The following is a 23756-nucleotide window of genomic DNA, read 5'->3' as shown; positions in this document are numbered from 1 at the left end:
GCAAAGAAATTGTGACTTAGATCTAGTTTCCAATATCTTTTGCGATGACATATACCCACATCAAAGATAAGTGCCTTCCAGATGTTTTCAGTTTCATATTCTATCAGTCCCAATTGCCATTGAAAAGAAATGTATGAATGAAGGGAAATGTACAGGTTCCAGGTTAATCTTCCAGGATCCAATCTGGGTCGGTCGGTCACCGGGACTAGAGGTTTTGTCTTCTGAATTTTTGGACTCATGCTGGAGCCCATTCTCAAGGAACTTCTAACCAAAATGAAGATGGGCTCCAGCAAGAGTCCAAAACCTCAGAAGTCTAGACCTCTCGTCCTGGTGATTGAACCATATTAGATCCTGCAGAAATTTATAACGTGTTCCAACATTGGGGAAACAAGTATCTGCCCTCCATTTAATCCAGGTTTTATATGCCTAGGAACTGACAACAAGATCTCACGCATTGTTAGTTTCCCCTTATCCTAGTTTTCCTTTCTTCATGCTCATTATTCAGGACATCTCATCACCCACAAGTTTTGTACCTATGATGCAGCAGAGATGACAAAGGCTGGTTTTATACCAATAGTAAAACTCCCCCGTTGGATTGTACGTTGGGTTGTATCTTCCACAAGCACAAATGGGACATTATGAAAAAGCCACATATTTATCAGAAAGATACATCAAGGTGAAACGGAAACCAGATCCATATCATTTTAAACCTCTGGGAATTGCAAATCTTTGATTTCTTTTTCTCATCCATATCTACTCCTTATGTCTACTGATTTGATTTTCGGGTTTTTTGGAGTTTTCTATGAGCCCTTTCTCTTCCAGCAAAGCAAATCAGTCACAAAGAAGGTTCTACAGCACATTTATTTAGTAGAATTAAGATTCGGGTTAATCCAATAGCCTTTTGAAACAGGCGACACATTACTTGAGATACTCAGGACGACCGGTAGGAAGGCTTTCAAAATCAGTCACCTAAACTCGAAGGAATTAAATATACACTTCTACAATACAGGACCGATATCAAAGCATATGAAAGTTGAACAATTTTTTGTCCAAACACAGGTGGGTCCTGCCCCAAAGTCTTCAGTTAAACAAATGGTGGATCATCCTGGATAAAATCCTTCTACCACGGAAAGTACTACTTAAAGCTAAATGTCCAAAAACTGGTTACATGTAAAAGCCAATACCAATTCAAGTTTGTATTAAGAGACAACTTTTTGAGGGGGAAAAAATCTGTTATCCCTGCAGCATTTTTTTTAAAAGATAAGGAATTAAAACCTGGAAAAGGGGAAAAAATACATAAGGTAACCAATTCAGGGATCATTAACTTTACAAATTGTGAACATGATCGGGTTGTTGTTGTTGTTTTTTAAATTCTATTAAAAAATCAAGTAGATCAATTTCCTGAGGCTCCTTCTGGAGCGTCGGTCAGGACAGTGAAGAAAACGGCAATGCGGAAACTGCGTCCAGCGAGGAACCCCTCCCAACCATCAACGGATGCGTAAACAACTTCTTGGAAATATTATATTGGCGAGAAAAAAAAACCCGAGCAGAAATGAATGGTGGACAGAAGGATCAGAAGTTTGTCTTCGTGAAAATAGACGTGCCGAAGCGGACCCCGACAGCTCCCCTCGCTGACACTGCACCAAATGCAGATGTTACGGGTCGGAGCGCAAACCGCTCCGTCTCCCTTTTGTATCTTACGCTTATTGCTTTGTGGCCCTTTGGCTGCAAGATTAAAAAGGATAAGGCAGCGCGTCTTCCCGGAGGTTGGAAAAAAATTAGGCACTCTGACAATTCGCACAGGTTTTGTTCTCCTCTCGCCTGTAGCTTTGGAGCTGGATGGAGCATTGATAGACGCCAAAGGTAGTCATCAGCAATTTTCTAGCCTTGGATTGGACCTCCTCCCACTTGGGTGAGCTACCAGGAACTGAAAGACAAGAAAGCCACAAAACAAAAACAAAAATAACAACCGTTTGTCCATTTCTTCTTGACGCCTCTATGGAAGGTAGCTCTCCCGATAAACCACCAAAACTATCATATATATATATTTTAAAGATAGATTTTGACTTTAATCACCAATACGAGGACTATTTGAACATCACATCATCTCTTTCCCCAAGGATGACCAAGAAGAATTACTTCTTCTCCAAGCTGATCCAAGACCCCCAAATAAAGCATCTGTTGAAGGCAGTAAATCAGAAACTCCCAGCCCTAGAAGCAATGTATTGTGAGTTAGTCTGGATGCAGTCCTGATTCTATTTGGAGATCTAATTAGTAGATCATCACCCCGGGGGGTGTTAGGGGTGTCTTACCATCACAGTATTTGTTTCCAGAGAGTAAGTCATCTGTGTGCCCAGTTTGGTTGAAATTGCTCAGGGCGTTCCAGAGTTATGCTGGAACTTACACGTACACACAGCCATATAGGTAGGTAGGTAGGTAGGTAGGTAGGTAGGTAGGTAGGTAGGTAGATAAGATAGATAGATAGATAGGTAGGTAGGTAGGTAGGTAGGTAGGTAGGTAGGTAGATAAGATAGATAGATGATAGAGATATACAGTAGATATAGATATATAGATATAGATATGTATGCATGCCTTATATGCCTTAATAGCTCTGCCATTATCTTGACAAATGCTTGAGACTGAGGGAAGCAGCTTAAATGAGAATTGATTGTTGTTATAAGCAAACCTAAGGAGTCCCTGGTGGGCTGGTCTGTTGGGACTACACAAGCAAATTTCCAACAGTTTATTGATTTGTCCGGTAGGATTGTCTCGGCAGTTGATTTTAGGGTTTCTACCTTGAATTTCCTCTATTTAATGAACCCGTTGAAAAGCTTTTCATATACAGAATTAATGCTCTCCTATTGCTCTCTCTCCTGTTTTGAGAACAATGGGAAAAATGGAAATATTCTTGAAACATTTCTCCTGTATATGCCTTCTCTATGGGGCTGGTTGTGATATACTAGCAACTGGTAGCTTGAAGAACTTTCACAAAGCCAAAGATGGAAGGATCGTTTACAAAGAAGCTCCTTTTAGCTCTGCATTCTTACTAGAAGAGGACTTCCTTTCAACCTGTCAGTTCCATCAAGCGACCGAGAACTTGGGCAGGACCCAATCACTGTCAAGCCATCAATCACTGCCAATCAATGATCAATTGACAGGCCAACCTCCTACACAAGCAAACATCATCTTGTCCATGGATGTCACTCTGACCCATGATGGATTGATAAATCTTCATCTCAAAAACCTAGTGAGGGGCAAAAAATACAATTCAATCTAAATGTTTCTTTAAAAATTAATTTTTGACCTGGGATGATCAATTAATTTATCTCTTCCCATCTTTTGCCTGTTTTGTGATTTTTGATGGCGAGCTTTCGATTAAAGCAGTTTTCTCTTATTTTACTTTACAAATAGTATCTCATAACTAGGTACCGCCTGAAGCAAGTATTTTAGAAGCAATGAATCAACATATCTATATATATATAAAAGCAAAATACCATTCACGCATCATCACGAAATCTCCAGAACCTTAAAGCCTACAAACTTGAAATTTGGCATGTATTTTTCGAAATGACCATCAGATCATTATTATATTATTATATTATTGGAACTCTGTTCCAACTGCCACTTGGGTGTGGGCATGGCCAGCAAGTGACTCATCTGGCCTGCGGGCTGGGAGTTTAGACATTCTACTCCCCCTCCCCACCTGAAAAATGCTCTGATGCTAAGGAGTTAGATTGAGGGAGAGAAAGGGAAATGATAGGAGAGGCTTCTGTGGGGCAAGCCTGAGGGAGAGGAGAGGATGAGGAGAGGAGAGGAGAGGAGAGGAGAGGAGAGGAGAGGAGAGGAGAGGAGAGGAGAGGAGAGGCATCTGTGAGTGAGCCTGAGGGAAAGAAGAGGAGAGGAGAGGCTTCTGTGGGGCAAGCCTGAGAGAGAGAAAGGAAGAGGAGAGGATCAATGGGGCCAGCCTGAGGAAGAGAAGGGGGAGAGGAGAGGAGAGGCATCTGTGAGTGAGCCTGAGGGAAAGAAGAGGAGAGGAGAGGCTTCTGTGGGGCAAGCCTGAGGGAGAGAAGGGGATAGGAAAGGATCAATGGGGCCAGCGTGAGAGAGAGAAGGGGATAAGATAGGCGAGGGCTCTGTGGGGCCAGCCTGAGGGAGAGAAAGGAAGAGGAGAGGATCAATGGGGCCAGCCTGAGGGAGAGAAGGGGGAGAGGAGAGGAGAGGCATCTGTGAGTGAGCCTGAGGGAAAGAAGAGGAGAGGAGAGGCTTCTGTGGGGCAAGCCTGAGGGAGAGAAGGGGATAGGAAAGGATCAATGGGGCCAGCGTGAGAGAGAGGATAAGATAGGCGAGGGCTCTGTGGGGCCAGCCTGAGGGAGAGAAAGGGGATAGGAGAGGAGAGGCGTCTGTGGGTGAGCCTGAGGGAAAGAAGGGGAGAGGAGAGGCCGATTGTAACTACTCATTAATTTTCAAGTTGTAAGTGTCGATTTATGAAGCCCAATCACATAGTTTCATAGCAGCTAGTTTTACCTAATTGTAGATGGACAATAGCAATTGTTTTTCCTGATGTTAGAGACCAGACGTACAGCTTTTCCACTGAAAACACGTCTTCCATTTTCATCAACTCTTCTTTAATAAGGTCCACATTTAAATGTCTTGGAACTCCTGCAAACGAAACAAAGAACCAGGAACAGATTTTTTTGCATTCAGATTGAAAAAATATATGCCACACGTGAACAATCTGTAAAAACGCTAAAAATAATACAACAGTTGTTTTTGAGTATTTGCTCAAAACAGCGGAGTTTTGGAGTACTTGTCCTCGTAAACACTTGTTTCAGCCTTGCTTAATCCTGGAAAGTAATCATGGAAATTACGGTCTCAATTGTGATCGTACATCAAGGACTGCCGGTGTATTGTATGAAACAAATCAATCTATCTTTTCTATGTTGATAGTTCAACATAAAAATAAAAAAACAACAACTGCAACAGAGGGCAAGACGAGAAACAATGAATGAAAATTAATCAAGGAGAGAAGCAACCTGGAATTAAGGAGAACCTTCCTAACAGTGAGGACAATTAATCAATAGAAGGGGTTGCCTCCAGAAGCTGTAGGTACTGCATCACTGGAGGTTTTTAAGAAAAGCCTGGACAGCCATCAATCTGAAATGGTATAGGGTCTCCTGCTTGAGCAGAGGGTTAGACTAGAAGACCTTCAAGGTCCCTTCCAGCTCTATTCTGATTCTGATTCTAAGCTGAAATATTTGTATTAAATGTCACAACGCAACGGTATGATCAGGTCATTCACATGATGACATCATAAGATGTGCATTTTTTTTTTGCCAAAACCTTTTTTATTTATTTTTAATTTTCAAAACAAACATAAAAACCCTCCTTCTTTACATCCTGTAGAAAGTGTGTCAGTTGGTTACAAACGGCTTTTGTGCATCTCTCCTACCGTCATCCAGTATAATTCATAATTAACTCTAGTATCTTAACTCAAATACATATTACCATCATCGTACCTCCACTTTTATTTGACTATAATTGTTTAAACGTCCTTCATCATGAAATATAGCAAAATTTAATACATAACCACATACTGGCATTTCATTTACTTATTCATAAAATCCTCCATTAACATTAAATCCTTATATCCTATTCTAGCTAAAGATGTGCATTGTTATTCTGACACCATCGAGGCTTGTTCTGGAAGCTGCTGATGCCAAATAAAGTTAGGTTGAGAGTCAGCCATGATCACAGTCCTTTCAGGCGCAGAGTATTACGTTCTCACAGCCCTTTTTAAACCACTTGATAAGAGGTCGTCCTCGAATTATAGCAGTCCGTTTAGTGATCGTTCAAAGTTACAATGGCCCTGAAAAAACCTGACTCAAAAAACCTGAACAACCGTGGCAAGAAAAGTCGTAAAATGGGGCGAAACTCGCTTAGCAAGTGTCTCACTTAGTGACAGAAATGTGGGTCTCAATTGTGGTCATTAAATCCCTATACTCAGTTGGTAGCAAGTGTCCTTCTAATCTAAGCCATCAAGTTAAGGAGGAAAATTACTAAGCGTGCGTGTATCATTTTTTAAAAGCCCTCTGAATTCTCTCTCTTCCCGGTCGCCGGCTGTTTTTAACAGCTCTTACCTTCAAGTACAATTATTCCGGTGTCCCGTATAATCCGAAAGGTTGTAAAAGCCACAAGAACTGAAAATACGTAGGTACATATAGGATCAGCAATCTTGTATTCTGGCTGAAACGAAAAAGATTGAAACCTTATAACAAAAAGTCCCTGGCTATAAATATTTTGAAGGCTTAGAAATGGGTGTGTGGAAGAATTCCATCAGTCAATATTTTAAGAATGTAAGAATCGGGGCCAAATCAATACAACTGCCATAATTATTCGATTCCTATCCCGTCCATTCAATTTTTCACTAAATCGAGTGACTTTGTTGTTGTTGTTTTTACAACAGTTGAAAACACCCAGAGTTATTTTGGGGTAAATTTGGGGGATATATGTCAGAGTATTCATAAACTGGCAGGACATGGTAACAAGGTCAGCCAATGTACAGGCATGGCAACTGGGTCAGCCAATGGAAATCATTTGGTGACTGAGAGCCATGCCAGATGGCCCGGAGCCTGGGCGTGGCTTACCTATGTAGCTCTGAGTCTGTGCAAGAGAACTAATGTATTAAGCTCTGAACTCTGAACCGAAACCATTCTCTCTTCTTCCAATGAACCAGCTGTTGGTATTGTATGTTTACTTATGCATTATATTACATATAAAGAGAAGTTAATGAATCCTGCTGAATCAGTTACCTCTGTGTGCTTTCTGGATTTGATTTTTACAACCAACTCTGACAATATACAATATGTGTTTGCAAACTGCGGTTTTTCCACACAGCTTAGGTCAATAAGCTATACTTACAAGAACCAGCCTTGCGGAAGAGGGCTAATTCGTATGTGCTTTTTCTCACAGATAAGTAACACTTTCCTTGTTAAGAAGATACTGGCCAACTACATTTATTTACAACTGAACAACAGGGCCGAGTCTTCCCAAACTTTCCCATGAATAATATTCTTTAACGCAACTTCTTTGCAACTACAATTTGGACCACGAGCGATAAGAAAAAGAACATACAACTGTAGAACAAAGGCTGTTTTGTATGCAGGATATTAAACGCCTTGGGGGGTGGGTGGGGGCGTGGAATCAGCGACAGATGATCACTGAACTTTTCAGATTTTTTTAAAAAAATACTGATGTATTTAACTACCTGAATGAATCATGCTTGACTGCAGTGCTTGGATTGATAGGCGGTTTGAAACACAGTTAACCTTTGTGCTGTACTGAATGTTTTTGCAAACGGGGCGGAGTAAGCACAGTACGTCCTGGCAATACAGAAACACCCACATGGTAGAATGTGCAGAAATGAAGAGATTGACACTGGCTATCAAGGAGAAAGAACAAACTGATTATTATGGGAATTTGGGAATCATTTTACCGACGGTTAGAGAATAGACATAAGAATTAATAGTAAAAGAAGTGAAGTAAAATATAGAAAATGTATGTATTTATTTAGTTTGTCACTCATGTACAAGATAATAGGAAAGTTTAAACATGACTAAGAACACAGGAAATGGGTACAAATAAATGGGGACAGTAGGACAGGGACGGTAGACACACTGGTGTGCTTATGCACGCCCCCTTACAGACCTTTTAGGAATGGGGTGAGGTCAACTGTAGACAGTATAAAGTTGAAGTTGTGGGGGTTTGAGGATGTAACAACAGAGTTAGGTAGTGCATTCCAGGCATTCACCACTCTGTCGCTGAAGTAATATTTTCTGCAAATGAGTTTGGAGCAGTTTACTTTGAGTTTGTATCTCTTGTGTACTCGTGATATTATTGCGATTGATATACAATAGTTGATTATATTAATATAATTAATAGAGTTAAGTAAATCATGATGAGGATTGTTATAGTATCAGACATTTAAGGTATTGGAAAGTAAGCTAAGGATAGATTAAATCATGAATATGATTGCAAATTTTAATTGTTGGCACAAAATATTTGTACCCAGATGACATACTGTTATGCGGCGCTAGGAATTCGAACCACGTAATTGCCGGCCTTTCTGATCGACAAGCTCAGTGCCTTAGCCAAGGAGCCACCGTGTCCCTTCTAAGAAACCACTGGTTGCCCTCTAATACCACAGGATGAGATCGCCAGGTCTCGCTGCTTTAGCAGAGTAAGGAAGACACTCAGAGATGATTCACACCCTGGTCATTGTCTCTTTGCACTTCTACCATCGGGTAGAAGACATTGAAGTGTAGACAGCCGAACAAATAGATTTAAAAACAGTTTTTATCCTTGGGCTGTCAGATTTTTAAGCACAACCACAATCACTCCAAGCACACGCGGAAGCACACGACTAATTTTACTTGCATAGAGATTATTCTTTATACTATTTATGTTGTTTGTATTTTTTTGTCATGGATTGCACCAGGGAGGCTAAAACCAATTTCATTGTATACATGATGTACAATGACAATAAAGCACAGGGTGAAACCTAGCAGGTTCTGACAAGTTCTGGAGAACCGGTAGCGGAAATTTTGAGTAGTTCGGAGAACCAGCAAATACCATCTCTGGCTGGCCCCAGAGTGGGGAGGGAATGGGGATTTTGCAGTATCCTTCCCCTGCCACGCCCACCAAGCCACGCCCACAGAACCAGTAGTAAAAAAGAATGAATTTCACCACTGCAATAAAGGCTATACTATACTATTTCAATCCTGAGTCATTCTTCTCTATGGGTTGGACATTTTTACGTGAATAAACCCGTGTCAACATCCCAAGGCCGAACGACCCTAGATCAGAGAGACCCCCAGGTCTAAGCGAAGAAACCCTGCCCACCTTAAACCGAATGATGTACGCAGCGACAAGCACGCCAATACTCTGGACCAAGTCTCCCAGGGCATGGACGAAGGCCGCTCTCACAGCCAAGCTGCCGTGGCCGTGACTGTGAGAATGCCCAGGGCCTCCAGCGGAAGAGCCGGAGGGAGGAACTGATGAAGGCGCGTGCGAATGGGAGTGGAGGTGACCCGACTGGCTCAGCAAAAAGCCCATTCTGAAATGACAAGGAGAGAAGAGGAGAAAGTCCTTTAAAACAGGGAAAGGGCAGCTTTACTTTGGAAATGCCAATGAAATAAAATAAGTTATAGAATTTTGATGGCTTTTTTTTTTTTTAGTAAGGCTATACAGCGCATCACAATCAAAGCCAAAGTGGTATTTTGGTACCTAAAAGGTAACTTAACTAGTTCATAAGGTAACTATCCAGTTGTGTGTGATTCACCAACTGGTGGTCTGTGGACCACTGGTAGTCCCTGAGAAAATGTTGGTGGTCTGCGGAGAAATATTAGCATTTTTTATATTGCACTCAATCAGGGATCCTCAAACTACGGCCCCTGGGCCAGTTTTGATCGCCGAAGCAATTACTCCCGCTCGCTGAAAGGATGGGGTCCTTCAGGCATTTAGCTTGGCTACCTGTTTAATACCTCCGGCGGCCCTTCCCTCCCTCTCTCCCTGGGAGTCCAACTGCTTCAGTGAGCAGGGCATGAATCTTTGGCCGAGTTCCTTGAGAGAAGGAGCTTGCAGGGGGGCGATCTGGGATCCAGGCTGGCTACAAGACAAACATTCATTCTTGGCCGTATTTGAGATTCCTAGCTGCAATGGACAGCAAACCTGGGGTTAACTCCAGGCGCTTCCCTCCACTGACAGGAGGCCAAGCTAAGTGCCTGAAATCATTAGTTCATATTAGTGGTCTGCGGGATTTAAAATTATGAATTTAGTGGTTCCTGAGGTCCGAAAGGTTGGTGACTCATTTTCGTTTATTATCTGAGAAGCCAGAGTTGTCCAAAAATGCTTCTGTGGTCATGTGGCCAGAATGGCTATATACACCAACGTTGCACGGAACGCTGTTACTTTCCCACCAGAGTGGTACCTATTTATTTACTCGCATTTGCATGCTTTCAAACTGCTAGGTTGCCAGGAGTTCAGGCTAGAAGGGGAGCTCACCCCGTCACGCAGTACTTGGGTGTTGAACTGCCAACCTTTAGCTCAACGACTCCGGCTTCTTAATCACACAGCACAATTCTTCCTACAGTGGCTCTTTGAACCCCAGGAGAGTCACTGGATTTGTCGACAGGTGTGAGATTTGTGCCCCTACAAGGCTCTGACGCGGTGGCTCTGTGGCTAAGACGCTGAGCTTGTCGATCAGAAAGGTCGGCATTTTGGCGGTTCGAATCCCTAGCACCGCGTAATGGAGTGAGCTCCATTGACTTGTCCCAGCTTCTGCCAACCTACCAGTTTGAAAACATGTAAAAATGCAAGTAGAAAAATAGGGACCACCTTTGGTGGGAAGATAACAGCATTCAGTGCGCCTTCGGCATTTAGTCATGCCGACCACATGACCATGGAGATGTCTTCGAACAGCGCTGGCTCTTCGGCTTTGAAAAGGAGATAGCACCGCCCCCTAGAGTCGGGAACGACTAGCACATATGTGCGAGGGGAACCTTTACCTTAAGGCTCTGAAGCAATTTTTTAAAAATACAAAATAGATCCTAGTTTTCAGCCCAGAAGCCTGAAAAATAATCAGTTAATTGTTCGCGGGAACTAATGGGAATCAGCGGTGCTTTCTAATGTCGTTCTGCAAAGCCACTGTAAATATATATATATATATATATATATATGCTTACAGGTCAGCTGCTTGGCCAGACAGCCTATCTGAACATCGTTTCTCCAGAGTTCCTTTTGCTCTATTATATTTCACTCTTCCTGCTTATCTGCTCGGCCTGGCCTGCTGCCCATGTTCAAGGAGAAAAATAACTCCAGCCCTATGCTCGCCAAGAAGAATAGCGGGACAGAATTCCCCTCATCCTCCTTATGCCCCATTATTCAAGTATGCTTTGATCTAAACGAAGCAGCAAGAAAAAACAAAACAAAACTTTGTCCTATCCTTGGTAAAGCCTTCTGCTTTCCAAATCCTTTCTTTCTGCCTGGGCAGGAGGTTGGACTAGATGACCTACAAATTCCCTGTAAATTCAAGTAACTGAGTTTATTTAAATATTTTTATAACTTTGTATGACCGAGTTCTGTTATTCAATAAAGGAAATTAATCAATGGAAGGTCTTGTATCTTTTTTGAGGAATTCTTGGCTCGATCCATTTTGCTACTCAGATCCAATTGATTAGCCAGGCAAAATGCCTTGTTTAGGGTCTTCCTGCTTGGGCAGGGGGGTTGGACTAGATGACCTACAAGATCCCTTCCAACTATGTTAATCTGTAATCAGAATTTAGGATACAAAATCTTAGCCAACCCTACGGCTACGAGACGCCATCACGATCAACAGGCTTCCCTTTATTAAACACAATCCTGTCATCCCTTAATTCAGGTTAGATTCGCGGGCGACTGGATGGATCTGAGCGTTTACTGGCCAGATCAAGGTCAATAGACTCTCAATCTTAAATGGAAGGAAAACGATAACTTACATGAGGTTTACTGCGACTCCAACAGCTGCGGTGATGAGCATTACATCTCCATTAATCTCGTAGTCCATGTGGATTGTTCGCTGAACAGCCTCGTATAAGAGGAAAACCATCAGGATGTAAATCAACAGAACACTGAAGATGGCAGATAAAACCTCTGGGAGAAAAGAAGCAAAACACCAACGATTGAAAAAGGAAGCCCAAGTGCATCCTCCCAACCTACCGTATTTTTCAGAGTATAAGACGCACCGGAGTATAAGACGCACCAAGGTTTTGAAGAGGCAAATTGTTTTTTGCGAAAACAGGCCTGTTTTTTTTTTAAAAAGGGGGGGGGGGCATGAATAGCCCTTAGGAGGCTTGTAGGGTGTTTTTGCTCATTTCTGCCCTCCCCAGCCCCCAGGAGCATTCTGTAAGGCTCCTAAAGGCTCTGCACGGCCATTTCGGTGAAAGGGGGGCGGGGTTTCAGGAGGCAAAATATGCTGTATTCGGTGTATAAGACACACCCAGATTTTCAGCCTCTTTTTTGAGGGAAAAAGATGCGTCTTATACTCCGAAAAATATCGTAACTGTCAACTCTGAAGCTGGCCAGACTGAGGCCACCTTTGAAGCTTCAGTGTTGCCACAATGGAGATGAGGGTTACGGAGGCCGGGGAGTAGAGATAGCCTTGGGGGGGGGGGGCTTTAGCTCTGGGAACCAAGGACATTTGAACAGGTGGCTGGAGAGAGGAGGAGTGAAGTTACCAAGCAACCAGACAGCACTTTGATTGGACCACGTGACTGTTTGGAAAGAGGGGGGAAACTTTGACTTTTAATTAGGTGGAAAACCGCAGGAACTGTTAGAGTCGGTTTTCACCAGTCCGTGCCAACATGATGTATCCAAATAAAACTGTTCTTTAAGGCATCTACCTGACTCGGAGTTCTGTTTGCTGTGGGGATGTTATTAATCAGCATAACACACCTACTCTGGTGTGTGTCCCATTGTAACCACACTAGAACTCTGCCACATTGGTTACCCCGGACGGATTGAATAATCAACAAGTGTCATTATCGTAGCTTTTTGGATCGTTTCAAAGAATCAGGTCTGGGAGAGTTATTTAGAACTGTATACAACAGGAAACCCTCTGTAAAAACAAAATAGCATAATTCCAATTTTCACAGCGAGAAAAGGCATTGGAACGAAGGTAAGAGAAGAGGTACAAAGTCTGTTTTTAGCAGCGTCGCATTTCACAAACTCGGTCTGCCAAGTTTTCAACTCTACCATCGAGAGGTTTCCCTCCCCTACGATAACGTCCCCATCAATTCACGTATTAAAAGCCGTACTGTACTTTACTGTAGAACAGGAGGCCATCCTGGATCTCAGACAACACACAGCTTTGGCAGCGGGGCAACTTTTCTTTCAAGAGTTCTTAATTTTCTTGAATGAACATCCTTATGACTGAAACCCAAGCCCACCCGGAGCTAAAAGCTGTTTGCAAAAGCATGCGGATGTACACACCAGCACTTGACTTTCGTTACGCAGCTCCTACAGAGAGGGAGGATGCTGGAAAAAAAAATCTAATGACAGCTTTAGAAAACAGGATCCTTATAAACCAGTGATGGCGAACCTTTTCGGTGCAAAGTGCCCAACATGTATGTTCCTGTATGTGTACGCCTGAGCGTCAGAAACCTGAAGCCCAGCTAGCCGGTGTGCATGCACCCAAAGACCATTCGGGCTGTTTTCCGGCCGTTTTCGGACACTCTGAAAAACAGCCTGAAAAACGCCCGGAAAAACAGCTTGTTTTGGGGGACAATTTTGGCTGGTTTTTTTTTTCAGGCCATTTTCAGGCCATTTTCTGGCACTCCGGCACCTGCCAAGGCCAGCTGGCCGTTGCGTTATGTGCGTGCCCGAAACCAGAAGAGCAGCTGGCGATGGCACATGTGCACACAGAGAGGGCTCTGCGTGGCACTTCTGGCACGCATGCCATCATGGCTGCAAACAGTGGATTGAATCATGTGAGCGGAAACTCACCTAAGCAGAGGCCTGAAGGAGCAAAATCAAACCAGCACATCTAATTGAAAACATATCTCTCTTCTTTCTCTTTGGGGCAACGACTTCTCCTTCTAAGAGCTAGTGTGACTATATTTTTAGAAATGTCTTGTAAAGACCGGTGAGGTTTTTTTTCATAGGCGAACCGTAATCAAAGAACATCCCATCCGTTCATTCATCCCCTGGGACAAGGACGAAGAGATAGGGAGCGGGCATCCCAACACCGACAGCGCAGCAAGAGACGAGATCTTTTCCTTTCATGAGCTTCTGTTTCGTCGTTGGCAGGGAAACAGAAGCTCACGGAAGAAACGCCATGGAGATCTGACCTGGGGCGACGGCGCGCATCAGTGGTGGGTTTCAAAATTTTTTAGAACTTCTTCCGTAGGTGTGGCCTCCTTTGTGGGAGTGGCTTGCCGGCCATGTGACTGGGTGGGAGGGGTTTGCCAGCCATGTGGCCAGGTGGGAGTGGCTTGGCAGCCATGTGACTGGGTGGGCGTGGCCAACTTGTAAAATTTCAAACGTAAGGCTAGTTTTCCTTTCAATCAGATGCAATTTGGATCGGAATTGGAAGACCAATCAAAAATAAACAACAGAAACTCTCTGTATCTAAAATCATATTCTCCGAATTGGGAGGGAGGGACGGACTTTCAAATGAGACATACATATGATCCACAACATGAGACCTAAGGCACCATTAAACATTATGAGGATCTACATGTACTACATATCTCCAACATTTCAACATCACTTCTCTTGGTTCCTGGAAGGCTGATTCTTGGGTAAACGAATACCAAACTGCAGTAGCTACCAGCACTGAATCGTATCTCATGGTGAAAGATCTGCCTACAGAAACTGATGTCACAATAAATCTCTCTGGGCTGCAAACAGATACACCCAAGATGTTTACTTATGCTGAAGAGTTACCAGGAAGTACACAGAACAGGCATAAACGTACCAGAATCAGCGAATATGGTTACTTTTCCCCCCAGCCTGTACCGAATCCTTAAGTCAACAGCTCAAAAGGGATCTCGCAAATTACCATTTTTTAATAGAGATACAATATTGTATCTCGGTAGAGATACAATATTGTTAGCCTCGGTGACGCAGTGGTTAGAGTGCAGTACTGCAGGCTACTTCTGCCTGCAATTTGGCAGTTCGAATCTCGCCAGGCTTAAGGTTGACTCAGCTGTCCATCTTTCCGAAGTGGGTAAAATAGGACCCAGATTGTTGGAGGCAAGAGACTGACTCTGTAAAACCGCTTAGAGAGGGTTGTAAAGCACTGTAAAGGAGTATATAAGTCTAAGTGCTATTGCTATCCATCTACCCCTTTCTTACCAAAGTAAGCAGATGTCTTACCCTGGCACCTTGTTAGATCACTTTTTTTTGTCAACTCTGGAACAGCCACAGGGCAATTGGGAATTGAAGCTTGATACGGATGGAGGGCAACCCAGTCGGAGAAAATACACCGAAGAAACCCTCACTGCCAACTGGCTCAGGCAGAGGCAGCGGGATAATTGAAAAAGCCTCCTACCTAATCGATGGAATCCAAAGGTGAATTTTTTTGTGGGCGCTTTTGCAGAGAGCCACAAAGCGAGAAGGGTCAAAATAATGCTGCTGAGATCTGTTAACATGTGAAGCGCATCCGTCATGACAGCGAGACTGTTGGCAACGTATCCACCTTTAATGCAGAAGTTTAAAAGGAGGAAAGAAACGTTAGATATATTGACGTATTAATCCCCCCCCAAAAAAAAACCCAACAACCCATATATATTCAAGCAAGGAGTTGCATCAGCTTCCGTGCTTGAAGTGGAAAAGAATGAAACTTCGATTTTGGGTTTTACCGAGTAGATTGTATTTTACAATGTTTTCTAACTCAATAAAATGGTAAACTGGGGGGGGGAGGAATCACAGCTTCCCAAAACATCTGATGGTGATGATTGTTCTGACTTAGGCCTCCCGAGAGCATGAAGCAAACTCCTTGTCCCGACAAAAACCCCTTTTATTAATTGACTGCGAATTCTGCTCATTCACATCCAGCAAAGTCTTTCGAGGGAGGATTTATGGCCACAGACCTTATCTGGCTTGGAGAGCTGCCAGGCTGATATTTGCAAAACTTGGCGAGGAGTCTCGGAGATTCAGGAACCAATTAGGAGAACTAATTGTCTCCTGCAAACCCCACTCCCCTTTTCGCTCCTCTTTTATTTCCTCTGGGAGGGGCCATTCATTGTCCACCTGTGGCCTTACTCCCAAGTCGACCCCTGTTCTTTAGCTGTTCCCTTCTCCTGTCAACTCCGCGCATACGCACACTGGGAACAGGCTCCAGCTGTTCTTCTGCCTCACTGATGTACGATTCCAAAGGCAGCTGATAACTGGCATACGGCTCTGGCCCCCTCTGCCTCCGACACAGAGCCCTCATCAGAGCTTTTCCCCGACTACAGAACTGGCCCATGTCCCTCCCCAACCTCCTCACTATCCAAATCTGCTGCCAGTTTTGCTGATCCCTGGTGGGCCACAACAATGATGTTTTCCACTCAGTTGTATTCACATCTGGGCGATTCTATGGGTCAGGTCTCTCCACATATTCCAATCTTCCAACACATTACAGTTTATCGTACAGATTATATTATAACATACACATTGGAGAGTGAGGAATGGACAACGATCACAATAGCTCCAGTCAAATATATTTTGGGCTGTTATAAACCACATTTTAATATCCTCAGCAGGAAATCACCCTAGGTAGCAATCACCGTACGCTCAGTATATTTCATAACTTATTTCTGAAAAAGCACCAATGTCCCTCAAAGGACTCGATTCTTTAAACATTGAGAATTCAGAACCGGTCTTTAAAACTAGCAATTTCCAGAAGATTTATATCCTGTAATTAAATGGCTCTAGCTACAGGTTTTAATTCCTGGGCTCATTTCATTCGCAGGAAGGATTTTAAAAGAAACTTAGTCCCCCCCACCCACCTTTTTTTTTTCTTTTCAGTTTCAACTTACAAAAATATTTTTTTTTTAAAAAAAATAGTACTTTTAAGACACCGCCTCCACTTGGCAGACACGGGGGTCAGGAGACAGGGCCTCTTAACATTTTAGGAATTGCTCTAAAGTAAGCAAAGCGGTTCAGCCTGATCCACGAAGGGTGGAACTTCAGAGAACCTTTGATAAACTCAATGATTTATTTTCCTCAAAGCTCAACCTCTCACACCAGCCACGCAAGATGATGTGGTGTGTAGGATTGTTTAATAGGCAGGTCCTCTTTCTGTGATTAAAGGAGGCCTGAAACCAGGAAAGGTGAAGCAGAAGTTAACTGGGCATTTGCATTCTTGGGGCACAAGAGGAACACACCGATCTGCAGCGGTACAGATTCTGAAAACAACAACTCATAACCATCTGGCAGGTCTGAGATTCCGGTTTGTAGAAAGGCCTGCCTCACTGCTGCCTCTCTTAAAGAGCTCAAAAGAGGCTGGTGAATCTGTCCGTCTTGTCGCCGTCCCCCCTCAATAACAGGTTTGATGCCTCACAGCTGCCTTCAATGAACCATGAAGGACAAGAGTCCACTGTCATGGAAAGCAGACCTTCCGAAGAATCCGTGAGGAGGTTGGGGAGGAACCTGGGCCAGTCCTGGAGTCTGGGGAAGGCTCTGATGAGGGCTCTGTGTCGGAGGCAGAGATGGGACCAGGGCCGTATGCCAGTTATCAGCTGCCTTCGGAGTCAGACATCAGTGGGGCAGACGAACAGCTGGAACCTGTTCCCAGTGTGAGAATGTGCACAGTTGCCAGACAAGGGAACAGCTAAAGAACAGGGAACGACTTAGGAGTAAGGCCACAGGTAGATGATGAACGGCCCCTCCCAGAGGGAATAAAAGAGGAGCGAAAGGGGAGTGGCGTTTGCAGGAGACAATTAGTTTGCTTAATTGGTTTGTGACTCTCCCAGACTCCTTGCCAAGTTTTGCAGATGTCGACCTGGCAGCTCTCCAAGCCAGATAAGGCCTGTGACTGTAAATCCTCCCTTGAAAGACTTTGCTGAATGAGCAGAATTCACAGTATTCACAATAATGTTTGTCGGGACAAGGAGTTTGCTTCAGGCTCTTGGGAAGCCTCGGTCAGAACAAGAGAAAACGAACAGGGATTGGGAGGGGGGGGAGAAGCAAGGGGAGACACAGTTGTGGAGGTGAAGCAGCCCGAAATGGTTCTCAGAAAGTTCATCAAGTTAATCCAGGGGTGTCCAAACTTGAAGACTTGTGGACTTCAATTCCCAGAATTCCCCAGCCAGCCTGTCAATTCTGGGAGTTGAATGAAGTCCACAAGTCTTAAAGTTCTCAAGTTTGGACACCCCTGAGTTAATCCATCCTTGATTCCTTGCACTGGACCATTTTTACTGCACCGAACATACAAGAAGGCTTAAGTCTATTTTAGCTAACCTGGTTGCTGGACAACTTTCTTGACTGGAGGGATACGGTCAAATAAGGACATACTGCTCATGATAACCAGGGTGCAAGCTCCAGAAGCAATTTTTAATAGCAAGTGGAAAGTATCTGTCTGAAAGTCTATTTATTAATGATTTCTAATTTTTAAAAATGGATGGAATGAAATCAAATCCGGTCTATCCAGGTCTCGACCATCCCTTTTGGCCCTTTGTGAGGAGAACAGCTGTTAGCTTACAGTAGCAACAATCAGTATGAGCCGATAGCATCTTCTTCAACCAACAAGTTTTATTAAAGCCACAAGCTTCTCTTTTTTCTAAGGCTTTTTTTTTTATTAAGTGCTAATCAGAAAAGGCACCACAAAATTCCTCCTCTTTTTGGGCTGTAATTCCATCCACTGAAAGGCTAGATGCCAGAAACCTGGATCCTGGATTAGGTTCTCTCCTGTAGACTATATAATATTAGAAACTGCCTTTCTATTGTACTGAAACTAAATAATAAATGTGGCTTACTTGGCTCAACGTTTTTTTTTTTTTATGAGCCTCTGTTTTGTAACTCCAGCTGATTGCGGGGTTAGTTAGTAAATGAAAAACCAATCAGGAGTTAAGGTAAGATAGGAACACAACCTTGGGGCATCTAAGTTTGGAAACCGTCAAGACCAAGCTACGTACTGGGACTATACTGGATAGATCTGTGAACGTGGGTAGTCAAAGGCCACATTATTCAGCTGAACTACTCCACACAATGGCAGATCAAAAAAATTGGCACAGCTGCTCCTCTCTTTTGCTGCGGGCAGTTTTTGCTTACTTAAGACATTCTCTAAATCTACTGTCCTGTTGCAACGCCAGCTTGCCAATTTCACAGTGGCCCTTATCCTTCTGCCTGAGAAAATAATTAAACGGCTTTTCCGCGGAACCCCCCACCTTACAAAACAACCTCCTTCCACCCCCCCCCCACCCTGTCCCGTGCCTGCAGGGCACTCTTACCTACGAGCTCCCCCATCATAAAGAGAAGGTACAGAATGGCCGCTAAAGCCAGCCGCCTCTTGACCTTCTTCTGCTTTGACAGTTCCCTTCGCTGGGTGCAACGGTTGCAAGGGTCCGCCGGGGGTCCAACCGCAGCATTTCGCAATGCTATGTCCCTGTCCAGCAAGGACTCATCATCGGAGTGAGGCCCCACGTAGGCCCCGTTGGCAGCCGTGTCGGCGGCATCGTCCGAAACCACCACTTGAAGTTTCTTGAAGCGGGGAAAGTCTTCCTCCCCAATCTCGTCCGAAAAATCAAAGGCATTGCAGTCGTTCAGAAACAAGGAATCATTGTTCTTCCTCAGGACCGACTTGAGGCTGTTCCAGATGCTGAGGCCAGCCATTGCAGGCTGTCGGGTTCTGGAAACACAGCTGGATGCCCCTGGTACCGAGGGACGGGCTGTCTGCCTCGGGGCAACTATATCTCTGGCATGCCTTGGCTGTGTTCGCCCACCATTCGTCTCTTCTAGGCGGAAGCCTCCAACCAGGGCACTTTCATTGAGGAATTAAAACTGGGAAAGGCAAGGAGAGGCAAGTTAGGAAGTCAATGGGAAGTTTTGGCCCTCCACCCAAGCCCCAGCCACGCCAAGATGAGGATGGATGTCCCTTCCCAATCCGACACATCACAAAATCTAGAAAGGTACGTCAATACCCATGTGGGTGATAGATTAGCAATAGTCCTTAGACTTATATACCGCTTGACACTGCTTTACAGTGCCAAGCGGTCTCTAAGCGGTTTACAGAGTCAGCCTATTGGCCGCCGACAATCTGGGGCCTATTGCTGCCTGGCTCAGCAATAGCGATAGGCTTATATACCGCTTCCCAGCGCCCCCTCTAAGCCCTTCACAAAGGCAGCCCATCGCCCCCAACAACCTGGCTCCTCGGAAGGATGGAAGGCTTGAGCGATGCCCAGCAATGAACTTGCCCCAGCGCGTTTGACCCAAATGTTCCCCCGAGGGAGTTGTGGGGGGATAAAGCCGGCGGTCTCTCTGCTGCCGCTGGAAGGCAGGCAGCAGTAGATGTGGGGCAACCTGGACGAGTATCACACCTTGATTTTTCAACTCCAGGCATCCTAACCAGGCAGGTTGAACGACTCCCACCATCAAGCTCTCCAAGAATAACTCACCCAGGCGCGGAGCTCCAGAAAACGCCCCTCGACGAGCTCCCGTGGCTTGGAGAGAATCAAGTGGAAGTGGGAGTGGGAGCCCCTGGACATGCTACCAGGCAATCGGGTGGAAGTGTGAGTGGGAGTCCCTGGATGTGCTGGGGGGGGGGGGCTAGGGGACAATCGGGTAGAAGTGGGAGTCCCTCAACGAGCTCTGGGGGCTTGGGAAGAATCGTGTGGGAGTGGGAGTCCCTGGATGTGCTGAGGGGGGGGACTAGGGGACAATCGGGTGGGGGTGGGAGCCTATGGACGTGCTGGGGCGGGTGTTGGAGAGAATCGGGTGGGAGTGGGAGTCCCGACGTGCTGGGGAGGGCTAGGGGACAATCGGGTGGAAGTGGGAGACCCTCAACGAGCTCCCGGGGCTTGGAGAGAACCGGGTGGGAGCCCCTCGATGGGCTCCCAGGGTTTGGGAAGAGCCGGGAAGTGGGGGCGGGGAGGGGGGGAGCCCGCCGACCTTGCTCTACCTGCAAGCGGGGAAGGAGGCGCCCGCCGCGGGGAAGAGCTCCGTGCCTCCGGGGCCATCTCCTCCTCCTCCTCCTCCTCCTCCTCCTGCTGGAGCCGGCGGCGGGGAAGCGCAGGGCCAGGAATTCCTGCGCTTTCCTCCAGCGACGAGAAGCGACGAGTGGCGCTGGGGCAGTGCCAGGCTGCTGCCCGGAGATTAGCCAGAGAGGGTGTGGGCTGCTGGCGAAGAAGAGGCATGCCTGAATAGTCATTCACTCACGCGGTCCTTGTCCGCCGAGGGCTGCGGGGTCGCTCCATCCTAAGCCAGCCCCTGGGTGCAAGGCAAGACGCCCAAGGCTTCACGCTTGCTCGCCCACAAGCACGCGTGGATCGCTGCGCACCCCCCCTCCCCCCGAGAGACACAACCAGGCGAGGCCCGGGTGGAAGAGGTGGAGGGGGAAATATAAGGAATGAATCCTGCTTCTTCTGGCTGCTTCCTTTTAATGCCAGCCTGGCAGCCTCGCCTTCATTTTTTTTTGGGGGGGGGGGAGAGAAATGCCTCTCCGCCTCTTCCTTGGTTCCTTTGCAAAGGCGAAGCCTCTTCCTCCCCACCCGAAAAGATCCGCCCGGCCGTGCCCCCGCCGGCTCCGGGATGGGCCAGCTAGAGAGGAGGCAGCCCTCCCGTCCGCCGTTTTTTCAAGGGGGGGTGGAGGAGGAGGAGGAAGAGGGCCGCCCCTTCCCTCCCCCGCCTCTTCCCACGTGCGCCGATCCTCTGACATCGCGCCAGCCTCCCCCCCCCTCGGGAAGGAGCTGCAGGCAAGGGCGCCGAAAGGGTTAACCGTATATATATATATATATCCCTAAAAGGGAGGTTGGGTTATCTGCTCGCATTGAATGTTTGGATGCGTTGCGTTTTTTATAAATGGGAACGGCACATTGCTGGTGGTAGCCTGATACCAGGTTGTGCCATGCAAGTGGGGTTGGACTAGATGACCTAATAAGACCCCTTCCAACTCTGTTAAATCTGTTATAAGGGTAGTCCTCGTCTTACAATCTGTCACTTAGTGACTGTTTGGAGTTGCGACATCGTTCGGAATGGCATCTTGCTGGTGGTAACCTGATATCAGATTGTACCAGGCAAGTGGGGTTGGACTAGATGACCTAACAAGGCCTCTTCCAACTTTGTTAATCTGTTATACCGGTAGTCCTCGGTTTACAACTATTCGTTTAGTGGCTGTAGTAGTTACAACAGCAGTGGGAAAAAAGGGAATTACGACTGGCCTTCACACTTCTGAAAGTCACCAGTACTCTCTCACACACACCCATAGACACATGAACAAAATCTGGGCTCTTGGCAACTGGTCTATATTTACAACAGTGGCAGCATCCCAAGGTCATGTGATCCCCATCACAACCTTATCAGTTGGCTCCCAACAAGTGCTGTCTGGATCGAGCAATTGTGGTCTGTAACCATAACTTAAGAAGTGGGGGCGGGGAGTTGTGCAAATCCAATAGTTAGGAGTTGCAGGCAGGGTTTGAGGAGTGTCTGCTGGTCTTCCCCCCCCCCTCCCAAAAAAAATGTGATAGAAATGAGTCTCCCTTAGAAATTAAGGTTTGATTAACTCCCTGGTTAGCTGCGAAATGTTTGCAAAGGAAGGAGGATTGTGGGACCTGTGGAAATGTTTTAAATGTTAGATTTAACAAAACACCCAATACAGAAATTGCTCAAGAAAAGCAAAGTCAATAACCCTCTTGCAAATGCTGTAGCAACTTTCCCTTAGGTTTGTAACACTAGATAACCACGTTCTCTGAACACTTTTGCCTCTGTGTTCTCTTGCAGTTAGAAAAAAAAAGAACTTCCATGTGGTTTCTTTAAGCCATCAATGAAAGTGCAAATTTTGCAACCTTTTAGAGACAATTGGAAAACCGCAGCTCAAAAAGCAGATTAACCATTTATTTTGTTCCCTTATTGGTTTTTTAGTTTTTCTCTCCCCCCCCCCCTCTTCCTTTGATATGAAAGCAATGAAATAACTCCCTCAAACCTCTGTTGATGCAGCCTAAAACTGTGTTGGCTTTTTTGGCAGCTGCTGCATACAACTGGGCTCCTATTTAAAAGGTTGTCTACTAGGACTCCAAGATCCCTCTCACCGTTACTACTATTGAACAAGGTACCCACTATACTGTACATGTGCATTTTGGTTTTTCTTGCCTAAATGTAGAACCTTATTGCGGGTAAAATACCGTAGGTCACATTTCATCATGGGCTGATGGTCTGAGCTTGGCAGTTTGGCAGTCCGAGTTCAGCCTAACTAACTGCCCAACTACTTACATTCAAATACATTTCAACATTTCCACTCCCACCTGGTTGGTAAGACTCTGGATTTTTCAATGATTGCCTACAGGTCCCTTGGCTATCTGCTAAGTACAATACATCAAGAGCTTCCTGGTGACTACAGCTGCCCACTGTTATGGGAAAGAGAAAGATCCTTTTAACTTGCCTTCCCTGCCTTTTAAATATCTCAGCTTTAGTAACAATATTAATCAAAACTGCAAAAACCTGTTTGCCGTGTGCACTCCCGGTTCCTTTGAGCAGTGATTGGCATCTTCAACCTGCCATTGGCATTTCTGCTTTCATCTTGCCAGGAGGATCTTTAGATCCTGATCCAAGCTTCTGTCCAAGAAAAGAAGTGTCAGGAGAAAAGTATGAGAAGCAATGTGGCTTATTGCATAAATCACTGTTGGAAGAAACCACAGCTTGTATGAACCTGGTCTAACCTTGTACTAAAAGCCACCACTATCTTTCTTTTCACCTTGATCCTTTCTAGAGGAGACTGCAATCCTGAGTCCATTTTTTCAGTCGAAATGTATGTTTACTTTCAAGTTATCCAGCTAAGCTATTAAGCTTAGAGGTGTAGAAACATATAAGCCTACTGTATCATAAGACTACTTAAATTCTGTTCAATGCACAGGAATGTACTTCGGACTAAGCGTGCATAAGATTGGCCTTTTAATCCAGCAGATAACTGTCCATATCATGCTGTTAAGTCACCAGCGGTTTATAAATATTTTGAAAATGCTTTGTTTGTTTGCCACTTTTGATGAAATGTTTATTTCATCTGGATATTTATTTTGGCTGAACGGACA

The 23756-nt window shown here is 45.1% G+C and overlaps 1 protein-coding gene across 2 annotated transcripts; it reads right to left on the bottom strand.

Annotated features, from left to right (window-relative positions):
• Window positions 1-842: 842 nt before the first annotated feature.
• Window positions 843-23280, bottom strand: SLC30A4 (solute carrier family 30 member 4). 2 transcript variants are annotated; one of them, XM_081964569.1, is made up of 9 exons: window positions 23170-23280; window positions 20636-20852; window positions 18969-19518; window positions 15086-15232; window positions 11532-11685; window positions 8899-9112; window positions 6138-6243; window positions 4525-4659; window positions 843-1927 (listed from the first exon to the last, which is right to left on the bottom strand). In XM_081964569.1, exons 3-9 carry the CDS (start codon window positions 19348-19350, stop codon window positions 1779-1781), a joined length of 1287 nt encoding a protein of 428 aa, XP_081820695.1. In that variant the 5' UTR covers window positions 19351-19518; window positions 20636-20852; window positions 23170-23280; the 3' UTR covers window positions 843-1778. The 2 variants fall into 2 exon arrangements, with proteins under 2 accessions (XP_081820695.1, XP_081820696.1); XM_081964570.1 differs by lacking the exons at window positions 20636-20852; window positions 23170-23280 and adding an exon at window positions 20893-21286.
• Window positions 23281-23756: the final 476 nt, after the last annotated feature.

Source organism: Natrix helvetica (genome assembly GCF_964273705.1).
Source record: "Natrix helvetica genome assembly, chromosome: 12".
In the NCBI taxonomy this organism is placed as follows: domain Eukaryota; kingdom Metazoa; phylum Chordata; class Lepidosauria; order Squamata; family Natricidae; genus Natrix; species Natrix helvetica.
The sequence above is the reverse complement of the archived record's forward strand: the minus strand, read 5'-3'. Positions and strand labels throughout refer to the sequence as shown.